The sequence below is a fragment of the Pleuronectes platessa genome, chromosome 7 (genome assembly GCF_947347685.1).
Source record: "Pleuronectes platessa chromosome 7, fPlePla1.1, whole genome shotgun sequence".
Taxonomy (NCBI): Eukaryota; Metazoa; Chordata; class Actinopteri; order Pleuronectiformes; family Pleuronectidae; genus Pleuronectes; species Pleuronectes platessa.
In genome coordinates this window covers 647501-673860 of record NC_070632.1, presented here as the reverse complement: position 1 = coordinate 673860, position 26360 = coordinate 647501, and the positions used below count along the sequence as shown (strand labels likewise).

Genomic DNA, 26360 nt, shown 5'->3' with positions numbered 1-26360 from the left:
ACACTGCAACATGTTAAACATAATCATAAACAGACCTTGATTGTGTTTATATTCAGTCACTGATTTTGATCATATATAGTGAATGTTTATATACAGTCAGTTGTTGTGTTTATATATTTATATAGATCACCTTCATGAGAGGTGTATATGTATATATTTTACATATGTATATTTTATTTCCATTTGTATATTCTATTTTATCTTATTTTTTGTCTGCTTTTAATATTCTGAGCATTTCCGTTAGTTAGCCTGTGACCCAAGCATTTCATTGCAAGCGACTGCTTCATGTAATCGTTGTGTATATGACAATAAACTCTTGAATCTTGAATATTTTGTATTTACAGGTCGAATCCACTGGAAGTCACTTCCGTTCATGAGTCCAGATCCATGGATCCAGTCCGTGGTTGGATGTGATGCGGGGATCCGGGTCGCTGGATCCGGGGCTCCGGGGTTTGGTTGTGTGGTAGCTAGCAGCCTGGAGGCCCTGGTTGTTGTGTGTGTTTGTGTGTGTTTGTGTTTGTGTGTTTCCTCCTCTCGTGGAATACCTGGGATCAGTTTGATTTCCTCCAGCCCCGAGCCGCGGCTCCTTCATGTGACGGTGTCCCGCAGGAGGCCTCCTCTCTCCGGGATGTGACCGAGTGGCGGTGCGCTGAGCCGGGAGCACGTTGACTGGGGTCGCCTCCTCGCTCCTCCGGGTCCGGATCTTGTAGCTGTTTCTCCGGGAGTGTCGGGCCCCATGGAATGTACATGAACCGGCTCGGATAGGATACCTACCGGGGTAAGTGGACGTGGTGGGGTCGCTCCTCCTGCGGGGACCTGGACCCTCTTATTCGGGTAAAACGCGGGATAGCCTGCTAGCTGCTCCGGGGTTAGCTCAGCAGGCTAGCTGCCGTCTTTGTCTGGAGAGACCGGGGAGCTAAGGGATATGCGCCCATCGTCGGACACGTCCCCGCCTGACCCGCTCCATGTGGGACCCCGCTCCTCCGCATCGAGTCCCGCCTCTCACATGTTTATCAACACCTTCGTTTACTGTTCTTATTAAATGTTCTTATGATGTTTCTCTGTGACGCTCGCTCATGTCTCCTATCAGAGACAGTACAGCCCGGTGTCTGTTCTCTAATGTCAGATCGAATCACTGAACCAGTGGATCCCAGTGGGAGTCTGGGTTGTCCACTGGGACTGAACCAGTTGATCCCTGTGGGTGTCTGGGTTGTCCACTGGGACTGAGGCTGTGGATCCAAGTGGTAGCAAGTTCCAGCTCAAACTGCAGGCAGGAGTGCAAGGGCTGTCCGATAATGGATGACAGTGAGGTTGGAAGCGCTGCATCGGCGATTGTCCGTCAGTCGGCGGTTAGGAGGCTGGATTAACGGTCACAGAAAGCGTCTGTGGGCCGGGGCTCGGGTCTGTGCTGAGCCGCTTGACCCCGGCTGTGGACGCAGGGGTGGTTACGGTGGAGCCGTCCGTCTGTGGACCAGTCCGTCGGTGATTTCACGGAGAATCTCTCAGCTCCCCCAGAGAAGCAGCAACGCGTCCGATAATGGATCTCGCTAGCCTCGTCGCAGGCCACGGCGGGCCTCGGACCCGCTGCGCTCACGGAGCTCGGGCCCCGCACGTCCTCCGGGCTGTGCCTCCGGGTTCGGACGTTGTGTGTCCGTGTGGAGCGGACACCGTCCACCTGAAGTGCGTGGAGGGCGATGTTAGTGGGTGAGCGTCGCTCCAATGGGCAGTGGGCTCCACGGCTAACGGCTAGCTGCTCCCCTCACCCCTGATTCATTCAGCTAACGCTAGCCAGGCTAGCTGGGTTAGCTCCGTGTCTGTGCTGTGTCGGTAGCCCTCTTCACTTTCTGCACATGACGCGTGTGATGATCCAGCTGTCCTCCATCAGCACCTAGCAGCGCGTTGTGTCCCCAGGTGGGAGGGAAGCTAACATGCTAACTACATGCTAGAGCTGGGACACTCATGACCAACATGCAGCAGGGACCCAACGTCCGTCTCCTGTGATGTCCTCCGTCTGTCTCCTGTGATGTCCTCCCAGTGTCCAGGGACCCAGACATTCAAATCTGACCTGAAACAAGCTCCTCCCCCCGTGTGTTTATCCTACATGTCTCTGACGTCTTCCTCTGTGTTCACATGAAGATCACAACTGTTCCTCTGATCTCTAACAGGACAACAGACATGAATCCCTGTGTGATAGAAGAGGTTCTGGTGTTGGAGTATCTGCTGTGTGGAGAGCTTTGAGTGGACATCGGGACTAGAGAAGCTCATAAAACCAAATACCTTGTAGCACTTCATGTATTTATACAACCAGGATCGTGGATCTGCAAAGAGTGGAGTCAGTGTCATCGTTGAGACGTTGATGTGATGAAGAGACAGAGCAGCAGAACTAAGAGCTGGTCCAAGATGCACCTGAACCAGCTCTAACTATAAGCTTTGTCAAAGAGGAAGTTGATTCTGAAACATGGAGCGGGTGTCCTCCTCCAGGACCGACAGTGGAGATGTTCCACAGGTTTCTAGGAGTGTTGTAATCTCCAGTCAGTGGCACCACGTGTTGTAGATCCACTAACACGTCACTTGTTTACCTCAGAAGCAGCGTCAGGGATCAGATCTGTGAACGAGGACACGAGACATGCAGCACAGGTCTTTCTCTCTGGTAAATCCTTTCCTGTGGACGGGATCTGTGTGGACCTGAGTGTCTCGTGGTTGTTGAACCAATGAGCAGCAGGACGCTGGCTGCTGACCCGGTGTGACCCCCGCTGGAGGACGTCTGCCAGTCTGTAAATATTGTGGATCACTGCTGTGGCCTTGACAGTGACGGTGGCTGAACATGATGATGAGCTTGGGTTTGGAAATGTCCTTGATTCAAGATTTTTATTGTCAAATGCACAATAACATGAAGCAGTCGCTGGCAGTGAAATGCTTGAGTCAGTAATTACAACCTATACAATAAAATAAGATAGAAATAGTGTAAAATAGAATAAAATGGAATATCAAAATTTAAAAAAGAAAATAATGTATATATATCTAAATATACATAAACAACTGAGGAGAAAATAAAACAACAAAAGTGCAAATGTGCTGATATGTCACGGAGAGGAGTTTAGAAGTCTTATGGCCTGGGGGATGAAACTGTCTCTGATTCTGGTGGTGCGGGCCCGGATGCTGCGGTACCGTCGGCCAGACGGCAGCAGGAGAACAGTTCATGGCTGGGTGAAAGGGGTCTTTAATAATCCGGCTGCTCTTCTTCCTGCACCGCTGGGTGTAGAGGTCCTCTATGGATGGTAGCGCTGTCCTGGTGATGTGCTGGTTAGACTGCACCACCCTCTGTAGAGCCTCACGGTTCAGGGCCGTGCAGCTGCCGCAGCAGGCGGTGATGCAGCCAGTCAGGATGCTCTCTGTGGTGCATCTGTAGAAGTTGCAGAGAATCCTGGAGTCCATGTGGAGCCTCTGCAGCCTGCGGAGGAAGAAGAGCCGCTGTCTGGCCGTCTTCCTGATGGAGTCTGTGTGATGGGTCCAGGTCAGGTCCTCAGTGATGTGGACCCAGAGGAACTTGAAGCTGCTGACTCGCTCCACCGTGGCCCCGTTGATGGAGAGGGGGGCGTGTTCTTCTCCTCGTCTCTTCCTGTAGTCCACGATCAGCTCCTTCGTTTTGCTGACGTTGAGATGGAGCTTGTTGTCCTGGCACCAAGAAGTCAGGGCTCTGACCTCCTCTCTGTAGGCCTTCTCATCGTCGCCGGTGATCAGGCCTATGACAGTGGTGTCATCAGCAAACTGGACGATGGTGTTGGAGCTGTGGCCACACTGTCATGCGTGAACAGGGAGTACAGGAGAGGACTGAGCATGCAGCCCTGGGGGGCCCCGGTGTTGAGAGTCAGGGTGGAGGATGTGGTGCTGCTGATCCGCACCGCCTGTGGTCTGCCCGTCAGGAAGTTCAGGATCCACTCACGGAGGGCGATGTTGAGCCCAAGGTCTCTGAGCTTGGTGACGAGCTTCAGGGGCACGATGGTGTTGAAGCTGAACTGTAACCTTTCTGCTCAGACGTGAGTGAGTCTGAACATCTGACGCTAGGAGAGAAGTGTCATTAACACACAGACACACTCACACATTCACCCAGACACACACACAAGCAGTCTGCTGTCACTTTGCCGGAAATAACAAGTGGAAACTCAGAGTCAAAGAACTCCAGTTAAAGTGAAACAGACGTAATCAACCTTTAAATGAACCCGAGGGACAAACTGAAGGAACAAGACACCCTGTTACTGTCCCACATATCTGCTGAGGGACAGACAGACTGGAGGATGGACTGGAGGACGGACTGGAGGACAGACTGGTGGGACAGACTGGTGGACGGACTGGAGGACAGACTGGAGGACGGACTGGAGGACAGACTGGAGGACAGACTGGAGGACAGACAGTCTGAACAGTTTAATTTCCTGTTCTACTGGATGATGGAAAATAATTGTGAACACAAATAACTTTCATTTCATTTAAAAAGCTTCAATAAAACTGTGTAGTGTCCAAAGCCCTGTCTTCACTTTGCTTCTCATATTAAATGTCGTCTCCTGGTTTTCATCAAACTGTTAAAAACTCTTCACAAATAGACAATTCTTTAAATTATAAAGACTTAATGCTAGCTTAGCGCACTTAGCTTGAAAAGGTAGTAGGGGTCATGGGTCACTATACAAATATAAGGGAAGTCAACCTATGAAATTTGCAATACAATTATCAAAATTACATACTTTTTTATGAATTATTTCATACAGCTTCAGATAAGTTTCTATCATAAGAAACATGTAACTCACATATGAAAGTGACGAAACTTCATTTGTCCCTTCACTACTGCAATACTACTTTCTACCATTCCAGCTACATAACTGCAGTCTATAAATGCTTTCAATATCTGTAATGCTGCAAAAGATGGCTGTTAGGCAAACTTTTTATTTAATGGACTTTATTTGCAGTGAACTGATTTTATAGTGAACATCAACATGGGGAAAAATTGGGAGGGATAAAAACCTGCCCACTTAAAACAAGTTCCCTCTAACAGGTCAAACCTGGCTACAAATGTGACACTGTAACAGGAGCAGTTACTTCCAGGTGGATAGTGATTGTGGTGTGGTTTTAAGGGGGTTGTAACAGAAACCATTTTACTTTTGGCACGGAGCTCTGTGATCTTGGCGTTGATTGTGCTGCCAATGCTGGAGGGCTGGGTCCCAGGCCACCTCTCAAGCTCTGCACCTATATATTATGAACACAAGAAAAGGGGGAAATGGAAAAGAATAACAGTACAGTTATTGATCTTGAAGCAAACAATAAAAAAGCATCATGACATTATATTAATATATTAATGTCAAATGGTGACGGCTCTATTGCACTGTATTGGAGATACATGGGGAACTTAACTAAGAATAAATACATCACACTGTATGACCTTTGATAAAGAAATGCCTCTATCAAATGCAAGATGATACTTCAGACTGAAAAAAACTTATTTTCCTAAATGTGCTCATTTGTTTATTTGCTGTTGGACAAAAAAAAAAAAAAAGATTTCAGAGGCACTTGAAACAGCAGAGAAAGTGGTAGCCTACAATAGCATGTCATGAGAGGACCAATATTACACATGTGCAGATAAAGAAAGAAAAGGAAGATCAGACAGTATTCTATGAATTAGGTTCTTCCATTTGACAGAGGCATTTTTCATTAACAGTTATACATATAAATGTTGGGTAGATATGTTCTCCATGCCTCTTATCAAATTTAACACAACTGCCACTAAAGTCTGACAATGTAGAATGCTGGTAAGGTGTATGACTCCATACATGCCTCGTCTGAAATCAGCAACAAAAAAGCATGGACTATTGTCAAAACACCATAAAAGGTTGAAAACTTACTGTAGATAGCATCCAGTTTACTTTTGTCCAGAGGTAGACGAGCATCTCCTCTGCCTCGTTTCCCCCCTCGAAGATTGCTCACCAGCAGTATCTCCACTGGGAAGACTGCTGTGAGCAGATGCCTCACAAATACTGTAGCCGAATTTGCATTGTCTGCATAGACCCACGCCAGTTTCTCTACCATGACTCCAGTCCCAGGATGGATCTCCACCTATTTAAACAAGGAGACATGATGAGTATTTAGGGTTCAAATATAATTTGCTCACCCCTAGAGACTGAAGACATTAAAACAAAAATTAGATCTGTCATACTCATACATGTACATCTGAGAGGCAGTAGATCCAATTTATGCACTGTATTTATTTATTCTTTAAAAATCAATTACCTTGGATGGTGGATGACAGACTCTGATGTGGAGCTGGATGATCTGGGGAGGGACAGCAGTGAATCTGCAGATGATGAACCAGGCCTGGACTGCGGAGAACTTTGGGGGGGCAGTCGTGGTGTGGTCAGCTCTGAACTGGATCTCTTAGGAGGTTCAGCCAAATCAATTACATTCTTCATGGTCTTTAGGAGTTCAGGCTCATCTATCCACAGCAGATCACAAACAAAAATGGAACATCATTCTTTAGTACAATGTAAAGTGATTTTTAAAGTGATTTGGTTGTTAAATAACTGATTGTTAAATTGTTAAATAACTGATAAGAAGTGACACCTTGGACAAGCAACTCCCTCTAATTGGCATCCTCTTCTTTCAGGTCTTGGATCTCCCGCTTTAATTCAACCACTGTCTTTTATCATGATGAAAGACTGAGGGTAAAGAGAGAGAGAGAGAGAGAGAGAGAGAGAGAGAGAGAGAGAGAGAGAGAGAGAGAGAGAGAGAGAGAGAAAAGAAGATCTGACATTCGATTTACATGATACAACTGAAAAACATGGTCACCTCAAAATAGCAAATAGATGTCACCTTGACTTGCAATGACTGAGTCAGAAGAGTGTCATCTGGATCTGAGTCCTCTGGATCCTCCTGATATGTGTGAGGGCGGACTGGTTCCCTCTTGGTCAGCTCTGCAGGTTCATTTTCCTTCAACAGTGCATTCAGTTTACGGGTTGCCTCATAACGAGTAACTAGAGAACAAAGGAAGAATGCAAAGAAACAGATTTAATGGCAAACTGCTTAATACTCGAAAGCACTTTTTGTATCACCAGGTTATGACACTGTCAGCATAACAATAGAGTATGTGTTGTGTAGAGCTGTGGTTCACACAATGGGGTTTGCAAAAAAATTATAATTAATATTTTACTATATTCCCATCCATATGAAACTTTGGTTAATGTTTAATAAACTTTGTGTACTAAAACATGTATAAGAAAAATCTTATCAGACATCAGACATTTGTTTGTGGTCTAATTTGTGTCAGTTTAAGGGTACTTAAAAGTAGGAACCACAGCTACAGAGTACTACAACTATGGTTAACATCATGAGATTACTGTGGTGTAGTGTTGTTCATGCATTCACTTAGAGACAAGGACAGTTGTGCAGATAAGCATTTTGTAGAGCAGTCGCTGATACATGATAAAATGGTGTCAAACTGTTGTAAATAATATGAGTTCCATTAAAATGTGTAATATTTTAAATCAAGAGTTGGCTTATTAAAATAGGGATCATATTTTGACTTGACTTTACCATCAATAATATTGTAAGCTAATTATTCATCATGTATACTGCAAAACATTTGTTGGAAAGTATTTCTCCACCTAGCAAGGACAGTAAGCACAAAATGTCCCCTGTCTAACTTTAGACGCCTGTTTCCAGGTTATGTAGAGACGACCATCTTCACTTTGAACCACAGCAACATTAACTTACCACTGACACAGATAACAGTGGCCCGGTAGTGGGGCCACCCTCCACGCTGGTTCTTCCCATGGCGCCATTCGATAACGGCGGAGTAAGTGGAGATGGGATTCCCATGTTGGTCCATCTTGGAATCATCGTACCTCCGTATGTTATCAGTTTTTACTTCACTGAGCTGATCTGTAGGTTTAGGCAACTGTAATTAAATATGCACAATTCTGCCTTCTAAACTGAGAATTCCCACATTTCATTGGTTTAATGTGTTTTAGCATTCAGCTAACTATCACTTAGCAAACGCTACATAAACAGAAAATCCGATGTACGCTAACTCCTTAAAATACTTCAATGTACTTACCACTAACGGGAGGTTCATCTGTCTGCAGTGTATCCATCGGGCGATGATGATATGCAGAGAGAGCATCAACCGTCAAATATCAACCGTCAACCGTCAACCGTTAAAATAACGCACTCTCGCGTGATGTGCCAAGGCCTCGCGTTGATAGCTGCCGGGTACACCTTCGCTCTGACCGGCATGATGGGCATGACCCGCCCTACGCTGTCTTTGATTGGACGTATCCTGATACTTCCAGCAAATCGACGCTCTCAGGGATAAAAACTAACTTTTAACTTCCTGGGTGAAATGGTAAACCGATCGTCGAACTGGCTTCTGTTACTTTAGAGACATGCCGAAAAGAGAAGTCGTGAGACCTAACCCAACAGAAAGAGACTGGCTGCGGAGAAACGTTCCTACACGGACTTTGACGAGATGGAAGAAAAGGTATATGCACGCTCTCTGCAGCTCATAAGTGACGTAAACGTTAGAGTTATCGTTACTAGTTACTGTCCATTGTTTCAGTAGGAAAATCAACAGAGCTTTGAGTGACAGCGGGGAGCACACCGCGCAACAACATGGAAGTGCAATTTATCTCTTGTCCTCTCTGTTTATCAGCTAACAATAGTCAATGTAAGGTGAGCTGTTTCTCCCCTTACTGTAATCATTCAATCCCGAGTCATGGTTATGTGTACCAATGTAAGCTGAAGTGTCACTTTTGCACAAAAGTATGAAAAGTATGAAACTTCATACACTTAGGTGCATGTATTCTCAATGAGCACGAATTACAGTGGTAACATAACAGCCGACATGATGTTTGCCACATGAATGGTGAATTCTGTGCATTTGTTGTGAGAAGGAAATCCCAGTATTTGAAAACCTAAAATGCACTTCATAATATTTCTGTAATATTTAAGTTATCCAAAATGTTACTTGAGTAAATGTGAAACGTTGACTAGAAGAAGAAGATGAACTGTTTTTAACTCATAAACAAAGCACTATCTTATTGTGGTTCAAAAACATCCAGTCAACAATATTGAAAGGGAGAAACACTGCATTGTAATTGTTTCCTGGGGAGCTGTGTGAAATCTGTCTCAAACGAGTTCTTGATTTACCATTTTAAGGAAAGTGATGAAGATGATACCCAGAGAGAAGAGCAGCGTGCAGGACCTCTCCCAGTACCACAGCAGGTGAGAAACCAATGACAGGATTATACAACCTCCCCTCTCCCTCTCCCAGATTTACATATTTATTTATGTAACCTTTTTCTCATGGCTTTTAAAATCTGAATATAGGTGCCCAGGCTATAAGTTGACGTCATCCCTTCATTCTTATGTTGTTCTGTGCACACCAAGTCTCTTCTCCACTGATACATCACAGTGTAGAAGAGGGAGATGTAGAGTTCACAGATGTCTTCAAGTGAGCTCGGCTTCTCTCCAGCCGCCCATAGTGGCTCTGTGCCGTCAGTCCAATATCCATTCCATGAATTAGGTCACTGTTAGATCCAATCTCTAATTCTTTCATCTATTCAATAAATGATGTTCCTCTCAGGAAAGTGAAGATACCACCCAAAGAGATGAGCTGAGAGAAGAACCTCTCACAGTGCCACAGGTGAGACAAAACTACAATATTAGACAACTCCACCTCTGTTGCTTACTCTTACAGTCAAATTACAATTATCTGTTGTTTCTCTGTATCATTCTTAGGAAAGTGATGAAGATGATAGCCAGAGAGAAGAGGAGAGAGCAGAACCTCTAACAGTGCCACAGGTGAGACAAAACTGCAGTGTCATATAATCTGCCCCACCTCTATCCCTCTCTCTCTCTTTAATGAGTTGTTCATTTCTGTCCTTTTCAGGAAAACAATGAAGGTGGCAGCCAAAGACAAGAACAAAGAGCAGAACCTTTCACCATGGTGCAGCTGAGACAAACTTAAGCATTTACATATGAGGTTGATTACACATTAGATTCATTTGTCATTGGACAAACTGTAACATATTCTGCAGTTTATTAACGTGTACACTTTCTATCCATCCGCTTATTGTTCTCTTTCTCATGTGTTGTAGCTTCTGTTTATCTTCCATACTAAGTGCAATCTGCCAAAACAAGGTTATGAGCAAAACAAGGGAAACCTGATCAGATTCAATGCAGTGCTTCTCTTTCTATCATTTAGGACAATGTCCCTCAAGACGTTGATGATGTCCACTCCTCCCATGGACTAACAGAGGAGCAAAGCATCATCTCCATTCTCTCCTTTGCATTGAGACAAAACACAACAGGTGTATTAATGGAAGACCTGCTGAAACTGATAAAACAAAGAAACAACTGAAGTATTTTTACAGTCTCACACTTTATTGACATGGGTGATCAATGAGTATATCCCATAGGAAAATATGGCAATTGTACAGTGCAGAAGTTGTCCAGAGGTTCTATAATCAGAGCTCCACTGAGCTACATGTCAACTGTTCACTTTCCCACAGGCTTTCACAAAGCCATAAATGCCACTCTGATAGTTAGACCATGTATGTACATACAGTGTCCACAGTCCCACTCGATCGTATGTGGGCTACTGAATATGTATTACTGTAAATGATTGAGTGTTAACTGTGAAGGTGGAGTTACTGCTGTTGTGTTTCTGAGCAGAAAAGGAAATATTTGTCCAAAAATCCTTTTGTTGTTTCTCCGTGGAGTCGAACCAGAGACGTTCGACTCCACGGAGAGACAACAAAAGACGAACCTGGATTGATCTGTCCAAAAATCCAAGAGTCTCCCTACCCTGTCTAGTGCCCCTGAGCAAGGCACCTTACTCCCCCAACATCTGCTCCCCGAGCGCCGTACATGGTCGCTCACTGCTCTGTGTGTCCTGCACCAGATGGGTCAAAAGCAGAGGTTACATTTCCCTACCTGCATGAGTGTGTCTGTGTTTGGGACTAATACATGCATCTTAATCTTAATCTTAAAATGATTTTCTGTTTATATATTTGTAAATGATTTGCAGACATCAACTTTACTGAAAACAAAATGTATGATTTCTCTGATTGCTATTAATTAAAAAAAGAGAATATGAATTAAACAAGAACATAATCATCAGATGAATCGATGCTGCAGCCCCTCAGTGAGACATGTAAGATCATCACTCAACAGAAAGGTCGTGGTGTGAAGCTCTGATATATATTTCAATGTGTTGAACTTTGTGTTGAACTAAATCAATTTGTGACGTGAATCCAGGAACTTTAAGATCATAAACAAACATATACACAGAATGTGGTTCTACACACATGGAGACACACTGAGGGACAAAGGTGGACAATAATAAAGACAAACTTAAACACACTGTATGTGACTCTTTATAGAGGGTTTATATATTCTGCTTGTGTTGTGTCATTTCCATAAACACAATCGGGGCAGGAAGGTTGCTGGTTTGAATCCGGTTCAGATGGGGTCTTCCTGTGTGGAGTCTGCATGTTCTCCCCGTGTTTTCTCCAGGTGCTCCGGCTTCATCTCACAAACACATGCAGATTAGGGGTTGTGTAGATTGGAGACTACACACAAGCTGCTGCTGCTTCAGCCTCTGGATCCTCAGGACACAGCTCAGCCTCCGTCCACACACACTGTCCTCTTCACACTCACCTCCACTTAGACTCCCACCTGTTGAGAGAAGAAGACATCAGTGTCACAGAGACTCACTTCATCAGCTGTGAGTCAGTGATGCAGCTCATCCAGTAGAAAGAGCAGCAGGGACTTCAGTCCTGTTCAGAGGTGGAGCAGCTTCCTCTCTGCTTCATGTTCACGTGTTGGAATGAACACGCTAAGAGCTCAGTGTGTGTCCTCTGCATGTCAAAGTGCAGAGTGGACACCTGAGAGGTGGATTTAGTGCTGTTACAGGTGAAGCCATGTTTCACTGTGTGTTGATGAACATCTGCTTCTGACAAACTGGGACCAGAGGAGACAGATGGACCTCAGCAGAGGTTCTGCTCTGTATAAAGAGCTCCTGGTTACCATGTGATGAGGAGAGGCTTCAGTCCCACTGATCTCAGAGCTGTGACAAAGATCCACCTGATCAGTTCTTCACTGATGAAGTGAGAGGACAAACTGTCTCAGATCAGATGAAGACGACACCGTCTCTGTCCCTCGTGTGAGGCTGTCAGCTGTGGTCCAGCTTGTGTAAGTTACAGTGCCCCCTGGTGGCATCTGGTCAAAATATATTACGTGACCACGACATAATAACGTGTGAACGAGATAAATAACTCGAGGCCACGAGATCTGAATCTGACGAGTGGAAGACAAGAAGACACACACTGTCTCTGAGGACACACACATGGACCTGTCTCCAGGAAGCTGAGGTCATCTGGTGTTTTGGTGACAGGATGAGTCTGGAGACATTGAGATGTTCTGGGTGAGTTAGAGATCAACTGAACCAACCAGACGTTGATTTAAACTTCCCTTATCCGTCCCTTTAAGGAGAGTGAGCACCACACAACAGTGTAGAGTCACTGTGGTCAGTGGGCGGAGCTTCTATACTGGTTGATCTCCAACTTAACCTGGAGCAGGTTAGCTGTCATCAGAAGTTACCATGGTGATTGACCTGGTTAAGAAGTGGACGAGCTTCGTAGAACTGAAAAAACTAAACCTGAAGTTAACCTGATAACCACAAATCCTGCTTGGTAGCACAGACCCTGGATCTGTGATACTGACTGTGTTTAGTAAAATACTGATGAAAGCAGCGTGGACTGACTCCAACCATCTACTGACCTCAGAGTCTCCAGTCGACAGGTTGGACTCTGCTGTAGATCAAGCAGCTCCTTCACTCCTGAGTCCTGCAGGTTGTTGAAGCTCAGATCCAGTTCTCTCAGATGAGAGGGGTTTGACCTCAGAGCTGAAGCCAGAGAAGAACAGCTGATCTCTGACAGACTGCAGTCCCTCAACCTTGATAAAGAAATATGAATATTAGAATGTGTCCTCCTGTTGTTGTGGATCGTCTTCATGTCAACACAGACTCTCAACATGCTGCTGACCTCAGTCCAGTCTGTGACCTGAAGATAAATATCAGATCAGACATGTTGGACCATTGTTTCATTCATCAGCTTCTTCTCTGTGTGTTGGTCACTGAGCAGGTTTGTGTAATTAAAACACAGTTTAAAGTAGGGATGGCTCCTGATGTCACTTCCTGTTTGTTTCTATACTTATCAACTGTCCAACGTGTTTCAATAAGAATGAGTCTTATTGTTATCCTGTTAATGACTTGGCTCTTCAAATACAGGACAATGCTCTGCCGTTCTGGATGTCTAGAAATGGCTTTAGATATCTGGGCATTAACATTACAAGGGACAAGCAGAAGCTTTACCAGGAAAACTTCTGTCTGCTATTTGAGAAAGTCAAATCAGACTTGAAGAAATGGAAAACACTTCACCTATCTTTAGCAGGAAAAGTGAACTGTATAAAAATGAATGTGCTCCCCAAGTTTGTTTATCTGTTTCAGTGTATTCCACTTTATCTCCCTAAATCTTTCTTCAAATCTATTAAAAAGGTCTTCACTTCATTTATATGGGAGGGGAAGAAACCTAGAATACGGCTGGAACTGTTACAGAGGCCTAAAATGCAGGGTGGCCTGGCTCTCCCAAATCTTTGTCATTATTATTGGGCCTCAAATGTTCAAAAAATCATGCACTGGCTCCACACTCCTGATACGGACTGGTGCCATTTTGAAGCTGCATCTTGCACTTCAACCTCTCTCAGAGCCCTGGTCACCTCCAGCCTTCCCATCTCTACTTCTCAATACACCAACAATCCAGTAGTCATAAATACCCTCAAAATATGGTTTCAACTTAGACATAGCTTCGGGTTTAATAATCTTCTCCATATAAGTCCCATACACAATAATCATCTTTTCCTTCCAGCTAGATTAGACACTCCGAATTTACTCTATGGCAAAGACAAGGCATTTACAGATTTAAACCCCAACTTTCCATATTTACCATCACCTTCTGGTTTAGATGATCTGTTAGAACTACCTTCAGCTTTAAAGGACTTATTTCAAGAATCAATAACTGTATATCCTCTTTTAAAAATACAACTCTTGCAAAGATCAAGGCAGCTTGGGTGGATGAGCTGGGAGAGGACTTGGAAGAAGACATTTGGGACAGTGCTTTACTAAGAGTGAATGACAGCTCTTCATGTGCCAGATTAATCATAATACAGTTTAAGATCTTACATGGCATCCACTACTCCAAAACCAGACTTGCTAAAATATACCCTAACACGATGCAAGCTGCGACAGGTGTGGAAATACTCCTGCAGACTTAACCCATGTGTTTTGGTCGTGCTCAGTTTTAACATCCTATTGGTTTGCGATCTTTAAAACACTGTCAGAGGCTCTTGATATTGATCTACAGCCCAGTGCAGTAATGGCCATATTTGGTACTACTGATAGAAGATACTGTACAATAAGGAAAAGATATGAAAACATCATTGCTTTTACAACACTGCTGGCACGTAGAAGAATTTCATTACATTGGAAATCTAAAAATCCACCTAGTGTGTCTCTGTGGTTTGATGACCTAATGCAGTTCCTACAGTTAGAGAAAATAAAATACACTCTCAGGGGGTCCAGGGACAAATTCCTTTCAGTCTGGGATCCAGTGCTGACATATTTGGGTAAACTTAAGACTATGCCTGCTTACTACCACTTAGCAGCCCTCTAGCATCTACAGTTGTGATATTTATCCTCGTGAGCTATAGTGTGTAGTACACAACTTGAAAAAATGGTGAGCTTGATGATGTTAATGTATGTGTTTTCTTTTTTTTTTTTGGTTTTTCCCGGATGGATGTCCTGTATGTTCGGGGAGGGGGAGGGATAATTTATACATAATGATGTTAGCATTGTTCTAAAGCTCTTTTGTGAACGTTGTATCATGTACACCTCCTGTGATATGGGTTCTCAATAAAAAATATATTCAAAAAGAAAAAAAGAAAAAAAAGAATGTGTCTTATTTTGAAAACCTGAGGAGGACGAGTGCTCGGCCTCAGTCCACATGTTATTTACTGACACTTTCTTAGTGATCAGGAGCAGGTGAGTGCAGGTGAATGGAGTTGATGAGGTGGACGTGACTGACAGGCTGGGTGAGTGACAGATGACTGAGGGACAGTGAGCAGAGCAGAACTGAGACAATTTAAATAAATAATGACCCAATAAGAAAGAAAGTCTGAAAAGTGAAGAAGGATTTAAGGACCTCAGAGTCTCCAGTCGACAGTTTGGACTCTCCAGTCCAGAACACAGCAGCTTCACTCCTGAATCCTGCAGCTTGTTGTGGCTCAGATCCAGTTCTCTCAGATGTGAGGGGTCTGACTTCAGAGCTGAGGCCACGACTTCACAGTGAGTCTCTGAGAGTCCACAACCACGGAGTCTGTAATTAAAGAAAATATCAAATCTGTGAGAATTAAATCAGAAAACACAACATTCATAGAAAACGTGATCATGTGACCCTCACCCTGGTAAATCCCCTCTTTGTTAAAAACTCCTCAAGAGAATCCTTTCAGATTTGGTTCAAGCGTTCATTCAGACTAACAGAGGAACTCATTAGATTCAGGAGGTCAGAGGTCAAAGGTAAAGGTCACAGAACATGTTCATGGCCTCTTGAACATGATATCTCAAGTCGGTCTTCAGGGGATTTCTTCACATTTTGTCTCAAAGACAAACTGATTAGATTTCAGTGGTCAAAGGTCAAAGGTCACAGTGACCTCATATTATTGTGAAGTCAACATGTCAGGAACCTGGAGGGACGGACACTGCACTGGTTGGTGGTGGAGGACAAACACAGTTGTATAGATATATATATATATATACTGTATATATCTATCTATATATATACAGTATATACATTAACCTCCCTTGGACCCCACGTGGTCGTATGTCTGAACCCTCAAACTCCCTGGGCCTGAGAAGGGTAAAGGATTTAATGTGGCTACTAAATGTGACTAAAACTAATATGCATTTTCGTCAAAAGACTAAGACTAAATCAAAAATAGCTGCCAAAATGAACACTGTTATCAACTGTCCAACGTGTTTCAATAAGAATGTGCCTTATTTTGAAAACCTGAGGAGGACGAGTGCTCGGCCTCAGTCCACATGTTATTTACTGACACTTTCTTAGTGACCAGGAGCAGGTGAGTGCAGGTGAATGGAGTTGATGAGGTGGACGTGACTGACAGGCTGGGTGAGTGACAGATGACTGAGGGACAGTGAGCAGAGCAGAACTGAGACAAGTTAAATAAATAATGACCCAATAAGAAAGAAAGTCTGAAAAGTGAAGAAGGATTTAAGGACCTCAGAGTCTCCAGTCGACAGTTTGGACTCTCCAGTCCAGAACACAGCAGCTTCACTTCTGAATCCAGCAGCTTGTTTCCACTCAGATCCAGTTCTCTCAGATGTGAGGGGTCTGACTTCAGAGCTGAGGCCACGACTTCACAGTGAGTCACTGAGAGGAAACAACGAATGAGTCTGTAATTAAAGAAAATATCAAATCTGTGAGAATTAAATCAGATAACACAACATTCATACAAAACGTGATCATGTGACCCTCACCCTGGTAAATCCCCTCTTTGTTAAAAACTCCTCAAGAGAATCCTTTCAGATTTGGTTCAAGCGTTCATTCAGACTAACAGAGGAACTCATTAGAATCAGGTGGTCAGAGGTCAAAGGTCAAGGTCACAGAACATGTTCATGGCCTCTTGAACATGATATCTCAAGTCTGTCTTCAGGGGATTTCTTCACATTTTGACTCAAAGACAAACTGATTAGATTTCAGTGGTCAAAGGTCAAAGGTCACAGTGACCTCATATTATTGTGAAGTCAACATGTCAGGAACCTGGAGGGACGGACACTGCACTGGTTGGTGGTGGAGGACAAACACAGTTGTATAGATATATATATAGATATATATACAGTATATATATCTATATAAATATTCAGTATATACAATAACCTCCTTGGACCCCACATGGTCGTATGTCTGAACCCTCAAACTCCAGCACAGTGATCACATTGGATTTCACTCTCCACATCTGATCTAGTTGTTCTCATATGTACATGAGAACAATGAGACTGTATATGTACATAATAATAATAATGACTTCATCACACACACACACACACACACACACACACGGGGCGGTTCTGGCTAATTGGAGGCCCGCAAAACATATTTGATAACACAGGTTATAAAGTTATATATATATGAAGTTATACAATATATATAAAAACTATAGTTTGTTGCATTTATTAAATTATAGAACGACAATAAAAAAACTGTTGACATTTAACTGCTATTTTAACCTGTTAAAAAAAGGAAAAGACCAAACTCTTATGAAGGGGAGAACAAAATGTGTAGGCCTATTTTGAAATAAATGAAATACAGAAATATGTTTTTTTATTCATCTCCAGCCTGATACTTTTCAGCAGATGCTGTGTGCTCGCTCTGGAAATATCTTTCAACATTACATTTCTTATTGTTTGCTAATTCCTCTCCACATATCAAGCATACAGGTAAACCTGCATCGTTGGCAGTGAAGCAAATTAATCTGTCCACGCAGAATTAAACTCTATTTTCCTCCCAGATTTTTCTTCTTGGGGTTTTATCCCTGGTTAGTTTACCGAGGCCGGGGGTCGGACACTATAGATTAGCGACCTGCAGGAAAGAGCGCCGGGATGTAACAGGATGTGACGCATATTTTAGTTGATGAAATATTAAAACAAAACGTGAGAGCAGGTCAGACTGGAGGCGAACACAGACACTGAAGCTCGGTACAAACCAACTGCAGCTTCTGCTCTGATCAAGAAGCTGCTGATCTGTGATCAGCTGAGACCAGAGAAACTCTGTGTTTTCACTGTTTCCACTGTGAAGAAGCAGTCAGTCACTGAGCGCCACGTGAACGAGCTCTGATCTCACTGAGTCTCTGAGCGAGTGAGGGGGGCGGAGCCCCGGGGCCTGTTTGTGTGTATCTGCTATCTGGGAGCACGCACCCACACATTCACCCGCTCCTGGTATTTCATGACGGCCTGATACGATGATGATTTAGAAAATGTAAGTGAACGTGACGCTCACTCATGTTCATCATATGAAAACTGATTCGTTAAGTTCACCGTTCTTAAAATATGCTCAACATGCAGAGCACTGCACAGGGAGCCACTGCAGAGGGAGTTGCCGACCCCTGCACTAACCAAACACCCAAACATGTTTTTCTATTATCTATCATATCACTGTTTGGGGAATTGGCAACTGCAGGCGCCCTGCTTGATGCTGTGTGAGAAGGGGGAAGGGGAGGGGGCGCGGGGGACAGTTCACGTCTGGGTCTCCCAAATGCAGTGATTCTCAAACTGTGTCCCCGCGACCGGGGGGGGGGGGGGGGGGGGGGGGGGATGTGAGGATGAACTAATGTTGTGAGTCAAAACTTTTGACGTCCGCATCTCTTTAACGGTGGAACTGTAAACAAATCGTTCTTACGCCGTAGCCAGGGGTCGGCAACCCGCGGTCTACAGCGGCTCCCTGTACAGTGTTGTGCGGGCGAGTGTGTGTGAGTGTGTGTCCCCAGACAGCACACACACACACAGGCTCCGCCCTCTCTCATTCGCTCAGAGACAAAGTGAGATCAGAGCTCGTTCCTGTGAAGCAGCCGGTCAGTGACAAACAAGACACGGTGTTCAAAAACCAACTTGAAAAGAAAGTACGATGAAGCCTGTCTTAAAATTAAAAAATCAACAAAGAAAAATCTAATATGACAAGGCCCTGGACAACTGCCCAACTTGCCCAATGGGACGCGTCGCCCCTGCACACACACACACACACACACACACACACACACACACACACACACACACACACACACACACACACACACACACACACACACACACACACACACACACACACACACACACACACACACACACACACACACACACACACACACACACACACACACACACACACACACACTGATTGAACATGTTATTGATCATGTCTGGACTCACTCAGCCTTCCTGCAGTTCCTCACAGCTGGGATCAGTCTCCATCGACCCTGTTCTGATGTGTTGAACTTCTCCAGGTCCAACTCATCCAGAACCTCCTCTGACATCTGCAGCATGTAGGCCAGAGCTGAGCAGTGGATCTCAGAGAGTTTCTCCTCTGATCTGTTCTCTGACGTCAGGAACTGTTTCATCTGCTGATGAACTGAGTGGTCGTTCATCTCAGTCAGACAGTGGAAGATGTTGATGCTTCTGTCAGGAGAAATGTCATCACTCTTCATCTCCTTCAGGTTGTTGATGACTCTCTGGATGATCTCTGGATTGTTCCCTGTCCGACCCAGCAGCCATCCTAAGACTCTCTGGATGATCTCTGGATTGTTCTCTGTCTGACCCAGCAGGCCTCCTAAGACTCTCTGGTTGGACTCCAGACTGAGGCCGTGAAGGAAGCGAACAAACAGGTCCAGATGACCATTTGTACTGGTGAGGGATTTCTCCATGGTTCTCTTCAGGAGGTCATCCAGGGAGAAGGTGTCTGTGTTCCCATATGTTCCCAAGAAGTTGTTGAGTTCTTCTGTGTTCCTCTCGGTGTAACAGTGGAACATGTAGACTGCAGCCAGAAACTCCTGAACGCTCAGATGAACAAAGCAGTAGACTGATTTCTGGAAGATCACACACTCTCTTCTGAAGATCTCAGTACAAACTCCTGAGTACACCGAGGCCTCTGTGACATTAAGACCACACCGCTCCAGGTCTTCTTGGTAGAACATGATGTTTCCTTCCTCCAGATGTTTAAGTGCCAGCCTCCCCAGCTTCAGGAGAACGTCTCTGTCAGTCCTCTTCTTACCGTACTTGTTGTTCTTCCTCTTTGTCTGAACCAGCAGGAAGTGTGAGTACAGGTCAGTCAGGGTCTTGGGCAGCTCTCCTCTCTGGTCTGTGGTCAACATGTGCTCCAGAACTGTAGCACTGATCCAGCAGAAGACTGGGATTTGACACATGATGTGGAGGCTCCTGGACGTCTTGATGTGTGAGATGATTCTGCTGCACAGCTCTTCATCACTGAATCTCCTCCTGAAGTACTCCTCCTTCTGGGCCTCAGTGAAGCCTCGTACTTCTGTGACCCTGTCAACACATGCAGGAGGGATCTGATTGGCCGCCGCAGGTCTGGAGGTTATCCAGACGAGAGCCGAGGGAAGCAGATTCCCCGGATGAGGTTTGTCAGCAGCACGTTGACTGATGACCTCTGTGTGACCTCAGACACAAGCTCCCTGTGGTTGAAGTCCAGAGAAGGTCTGCTTTCATCCAGGCCGTCAAAGATGAACAAAGGTTTACAGACAGCGAGCGTCTCTGCAGTGAGCTTCTGTAACGCTGGATGGAAAACATGGAGCAGCGTGAGAAGACTGTGCTGCTGGTCCTTCACCAGGTTCAGCTCCCTGAACGAAAGCACAGCCAGCAGACCCACATCCTGGTTCTCTAAACCCTCTGCCCAGTCCAGAGTGAACTTCTGCACCGAGAAGGTTTTTCCAACTCCAGCGACGCCGTTGGTCAGGACGACTCTGATGCTGCTCTGCTGGTCAGTGGAGGCTTTAAAGATGTGGTGGACCTTGATGGGAGTGTCCTGGAGGATCTTCTTCTTGGAAGCCGTCTCAAGCTGCCTCACCTCATGTTGAGTATTAACCTCTTCACTCTGTCCCTCTGTGATGTAGAGCTCAGTGTAGATCCTGTTGAGGAGGGTTCTACTTCCTGTTTCATCACTTCCTTCAGTCACATGTTCACATCTCCTCCTCACACTGAGCTTATGTTCATCTGAAACCTCCTGCAGACCACGATCTGCTGAAAGACAAGAAACAATGTGAGAGACAGAGAATCTGAGAATCTGCTGATTGTTTTCATCAGATACAGAAAAACTACAGAAAATAAAAGCTTTTTAACTTTGTGCTTTTCTAACGATGTTAAATGTTGATGCTGTATGAAGGAACAAAATAAAACCACATGTGCTGTTGTCAGAGTGAAGACATCAGCAGACACATGTACAGTGCTGCTCTGACCGGCTGTCTGACCTCCAGCTCCTGTTCTGGATCTTTGTCCACACTGGGGACAGGAGGAGTCTCCTGAAGAACCAGACTGGTCCCAGTATGAGTTCCACTGTCTGAAGAGCCAGTGTCGAAACCTCGTGGAGACTGGATCCTTCAGGACGTCCTGACACGAAGCACAGCAGGACGACTGCTCCTCCTCAGAAACATGACTCCTCTTCCTCTCCCTGTGAAGACATGTCCTGATAACTCACATGTCACAGTCACAGGTTGTCATTACTTCTGTCAAGGAGGTTTTGTTTTCACCCAGTATGTTTGTGTGTTGGTTGGTTCGTTAGTGGGATTATAAAAAACAACAGATTACCAGTAAACTTGGTTGAAGGTTGTGGTCTGTGAACCAGATCGGGGGGGGGGGTCCTCTTTCAAAGACATGTTCAGAGGACTGATGTTTACCAGTGTGTGGAATTTGGTGCAGATCCAAATCAGAATGAGTCTCTAGTGGATCTCAAAGTGGTTTCATAAGGAGCGTGTTGGTTCTTGGTGGAGGTCTGAGCTCTTTGAGTGATTCTGAGAGATTAGTCACCAACTTCAATGAAGCTGTGTCCTAATGCAGGGGCCACACTAGAGGAAACTAGATCCTCTTCAGAGCAGAGTCCCAGTAGAAACAGTCTCTTACTCTGTGGGTGAGGGTCCAGGTTCATTACTGAAGTTTAGAGGTTCTCTCATGGACCAGTCACTCTTCAGAGACAGACAGCTGAACCCTGGAGACTCTGCTCTCAGTCTGTGGTCCTGACCTCTGCAAACACAAACATGTTTTTATTCAGAACACATCATTCACTGGTTCATTCTGTGAGGATTCAGTTTGGAGCTTCACATGTTTGTAGCAGGTCTCTTACTTTGTGTGTGAGGGTCCAACTTGCTCTGAAGTGTCCTCGTCCATGTTGCACTGGCTGCGGCTCAGTTGTGGTTCAGGCCACGCTGCTCTTCTAGATATTCAAGGTCTGGTCTATTTCCTTCTGGTTCTGTGCTCAGTTTACAGCAGAACACAGTGAAATGATCTTTCACACCAGTTTCAATGTTTATCTGTTGAAAATGTCACAAACACAAATATTTGCAACACTTCCTGTAGCCGACCCATTTCAAAATAAAAGCACTGCAGCGTTTCTGTCAACTGATTAAAATCATTTATTTTTAAATGTTTTTATTGTGAAATAGATGCAGGGCTTCATAGTTTGTAGTACTGGTATTTATTTGAGTACACAGCTGTACTTATATACAAGGAAATACAGTGATCACATCAGAAACCTCAGGAAGGAGTCTCTCTCTCTCTCTCTCTCTCTCTCTCTCTCTCTCTCTCTCTCTCTCTCTCTCTCTCTCTCTCTCTCTCTCTCTCTCTCTCTCTCTCTCTCTCTCTCTCTCTCTCTCTCTACGTACTAAGGTAAGCGACTTGCATCACTTCCTGTTTTCCTGAGCTCACAGGAATCAGGACAGACAAGTTCAAGAATTGCACCCAAAAAATTCCCAGCAAGGATACACACACACACACACACTGTGACTGTAACATATTATTGTGAAAACACGTTGTGTTATTAAACACTTGATGAACAGATGAAGATAAAAAGTGAAGCTGTGAGTTAACTCTGTTAATTAGTCCTTTGAAGGCTCTTTGATCCAGACCTGCTGTTCACATCTGTCTCTGGATCCAGTGAAAAAACACTGACAGTGAAATAATATGAATGAATAATATAAATGTAGCTGAACACTCACCAGCCTCAGACTTCACGTCTCCTCCGTCTGCTCCTTGAAGTTAGAACCAGTCTGAACACTTTCACTGGAGGCTCCTCCCCCTCTCTGCAGGTACTGGAAATCACATGACTCTGGGTGTGACTGTGTGTGTGCGTGTGTGTGTTTGTGTGTGTGTGTGTGTTCTAAAATTAAAACTGCTGTTTGTAACTTAACTCATGAAATATTTTTTACAGAAACATTTGTTAAAATGTGGAAAACTCCCAAACGGCCCATCATCACGTTGTCTATAATGCTGGAACCCTTTTAAAATGCATGTGCAGATAATATCTAACAACAGTGATGACTTTTTGTCTCCTACATCAAGCAGGTGTCATTTGATTTACCAGATTGTGTCAGTTTGAAGAGACCTTCAGGACCTGTACACGTGTAGGTGTGTGTTGGAGATGGATATTATTGGGTTTGCATGATTGTTTATGTGAGAGCCATGTTTGACCCAAGCTTCATTTATTGTAAAGATTTACACTCAGTTGTTTATCAGAGTCTCACTTGTGCTGTGGTGTAAATATCCAGTGACAGAGGACACATTGAATTCCAAATGGTTTCAGTGACGTAAAGTGGGTGGTAGGGATCATGGGTAACTATAAAAAATATATAATTTTGATAACATGATCATGAACATAAGTCTTTAATGGTTCTCCACCTCGACAACTCATTCCAACCTCCTTTCTTTTTATGTGTTTAACCTGAACAATCATCCATATATGACTATATCACTTATCCTTCGGGGGGGGGGGGGGGGGGGGAACCGTTCACTCTAACACACGTTCTCTAAACAGCAAACAATAACTAACGATTGAATTATCAATTTAAATATGAAATATTTGTGTAATGTTTAATATATTTGTTCAATATTATACTAAACCTGCAAATGTGCAACAAATCCAGATGTTATCAATCGATTGATGGAAAATCAATCAACAACTACAGCTGCTTCACAAAATGTAATTATTCTACGTTTAATAATCCACCATGACAATGTGAAAACAGTCCTTTAATCATTTCTGCAAACGTATTAAAACCAAAACTTTATTTTGATATTCAAATAAAAAAATATTCAAATTTACTGAAAACAAAATGTATGATTCCTCCCTTTCTTTTATTTTGCTATTAATTAAATAAAGAGAATATGAATTAAACAATAACATAATCATCAGATGAATCAATGCTGCAGCCCCTCAGTGAGAAATGACTTTACTGCCCCCCAGTGGACAACACTGTACTCTCATGTTTTCACCTCATGCTGATCTGCTCAGTGTGAAGATAAAACATGTGATGACGTCTCTGTTCAGTTTCATGATCAATGAATCAGAAGATTTGACTTTTGGATTAAACTCGTTAAAATCATCACTCAACAGAAAGGTCGTGGTGTGAAGCTCTGATACAGATGTGTGTGTGTGTGTGTGTGTGTGTGTGTGTGTGTGTGTGTGTGTGTGTCAGTGTGTGTTGCTGCTCAAGCTCGTGTGTCTTTCAGGCTCCTCCCTCAGGCTCCTGGGCGTCGGCCTTGCTGCAGCCCGCTGATCGTCCTCCGTCCTGCACGGCCGTGAACGTGACCTTTCTGTTTGACCTCTGCTGAAACACAAACACACAGGACCAATCACACACGGGACCAATCACACACAGGACCAATCACACAGGACCAATCACACACAGGACCAATCACACACAGGACCAATCACACAGGACCAATCACACACAGGACCAATCACACACGGGACCAATCACACACGGGACCAATCACACACGGGACCAATCACACACAGGACCAATCACACAGGACCAATCACACACAGGACCAATCACACACAGGACCAATCACACAGGACCAATCACACACGGGGACCAATCACACACGGGACCAATCACACACGGGACCAATCACACACGGGACCAATCACACACAGGACCAATCACACAGGACCAATCACACACAGGACCAATCACACACAGGACCAATCACACAGGACCAATCACACACAGGACCAATCACACTCAGGACCAATCACACACAGGACCAATCACACACAGGACCAATCACACACAGGACCAATCACACACAGGACCAATCACACACGGGACCAATCACACACAGGACCAATCACACAGGACCAATCACACACAGGACCAATCACACACAGGACCAATCACACACGGGACCAATCACACACGGGACCAATCACACACGGGACCAATCACACACGGGACCAATCACACACAGGACCAATCACACACAGGACCAATCACACACAGGACCAATCACACACAGGACCAATCACACACAGGACCAATCACACTCAGGACCAATCACACACAGGACCAATCACACACATGTAGTTTTTTCTTCTACCTGTTTTTCTGTGAGGCCTCTGGGGAACTGGGAAATGTTTTGCTGCCGGCACGCCGCCCTCTCCCAGTCGTCCAACCACAGCTGGCGGCGATACTCCGACTGGCGGGACGTGATTCGCTGGTAGATGGCCTGATTCTGGCGACTAACCAGCAGAAGCTCCTCCCTCCTCTTGTCAGCGTTAAGACTGAAGGAGACGAGGTGAAAACAATAATCTGTCTGATGTGAGCTCTGTGACCGAGAGGATGATTGACAGGTCCAAAAGACTCCTGATAAAAAGCAGCTTTGATAGATATTAATGTTACTGTGAGGACTACACACACACACACACACACACACACAACTTCAGAGGACATTGATTTCCTGCAGACGTTCTCTAACCTACACTTCCCATCAGGTCGGGGTTTCCCTGTTGGATCATCTCCCTCCACGACCCGAGGAGAAGACAAGGGACCGATGGACGTTATGACAACTTGCTTTTTGTCCCCATAAGAAAGACAAATCCCCACAACATGACTAGAACCTGGACTACACACACACCGACAACCTTATTCCATTGATCAAACCAAAGACCTTAACCAGGACTGGTTCTTCACCCTATCCACAACCAAACCTCAGTGGAAATACTCTATTACAAGTACTGGTCAGATTACCTCCTCAGGTGGTACTGGTTGTGATGGTCCACGAGACCTTTAGAGCAGACGATGTCGGCCAGTCTGGAGGACAGGAGGCGGTTGTCTCTGTCGATGGTGGACAGACGCTCGTCCTGCAGCTGAACCACAGAAACCAGCAGGACATCGTCTCAAAGCTGCAGTTAAAGATCTAAAGTTCTGTTTGTGTGACCTCTGACCTGCAGCTTCTTCAGCTTGAGTGTGATGTGAGCTGGTGTCCTGGTGCCCCTGGTGGCCACTAGAGGGAGGGCGGAGCTTACCTACGAGAAACAGGTGAGTTCAGTGAGGCCAGAACCTGATCCTCTTTATATACAGTCACTGATCCTCTTTATATACAGTCACTGATCCTCTTTATATACAGTCACTGATCATCTTTATATACAGTCACTGATCCTCTTTATATACAGTCACTGATCATCTTT

The 26360-nt window shown here is 44.6% G+C and overlaps 3 protein-coding genes across 6 annotated transcripts in view; all 3 read right to left on the bottom strand.

Annotated features, from left to right (window-relative positions):
• Positions 1-10401: 10401 nt before the first annotated feature.
• Positions 10402-20245, bottom strand: LOC128443853 (NACHT, LRR and PYD domains-containing protein 12). Its single transcript, XM_053426042.1, has 4 exons — positions 19097-20245; positions 15300-15473; positions 12823-12996; positions 10402-11718 (listed from the first exon to the last, which is right to left on the bottom strand). Exons 1-4 carry the CDS (start codon positions 20083-20085, stop codon positions 11697-11699), a joined length of 1359 nt encoding a protein of 452 aa, XP_053282017.1. The 5' UTR covers positions 20086-20245; the 3' UTR covers positions 10402-11696.
• Positions 20245-23021, bottom strand: LOC128443854 (NLR family CARD domain-containing protein 3-like). Of its 4 annotated transcripts, none has more exons than XM_053426043.1 (5): positions 22888-23021; positions 22017-22203; positions 21797-21916; positions 21136-21347; positions 20245-20920 (listed from the first exon to the last, which is right to left on the bottom strand). In XM_053426043.1, the coding sequence occupies exons 2-5, from the start codon at positions 22058-22060 to the stop codon at positions 20259-20261; spliced, it is 1038 nt and encodes a 345-aa protein (XP_053282018.1). In that variant the 5' UTR covers positions 22061-22203; positions 22888-23021; the 3' UTR covers positions 20245-20258. The 4 variants fall into 4 exon arrangements, with proteins under 4 accessions (XP_053282018.1, XP_053282019.1, XP_053282020.1 ...); XM_053426044.1 differs by having other exon boundaries at positions 20245-20917; XM_053426045.1 differs by having other exon boundaries at positions 21148-21347.
• Positions 23022-25243: 2222 nt separating this feature from the next.
• LOC128444027 (uncharacterized protein CFAP97D2) overlaps positions 25244-26360 on the bottom strand; it is a 3398-nt gene continuing 2281 nt past the window's right edge. Inside the window, exons 2-4 of the mRNA XM_053426317.1 lie at positions 26118-26198; positions 25936-26039; positions 25244-25496 (exon numbers count right to left, since the gene is read on the bottom strand). Coding sequence (XP_053282292.1) covers positions 25244-25496; positions 25936-26039; positions 26118-26198 — 438 coding nt within the window. The remainder of the gene's footprint in view (positions 25497-25935; positions 26040-26117; positions 26199-26360) is intronic.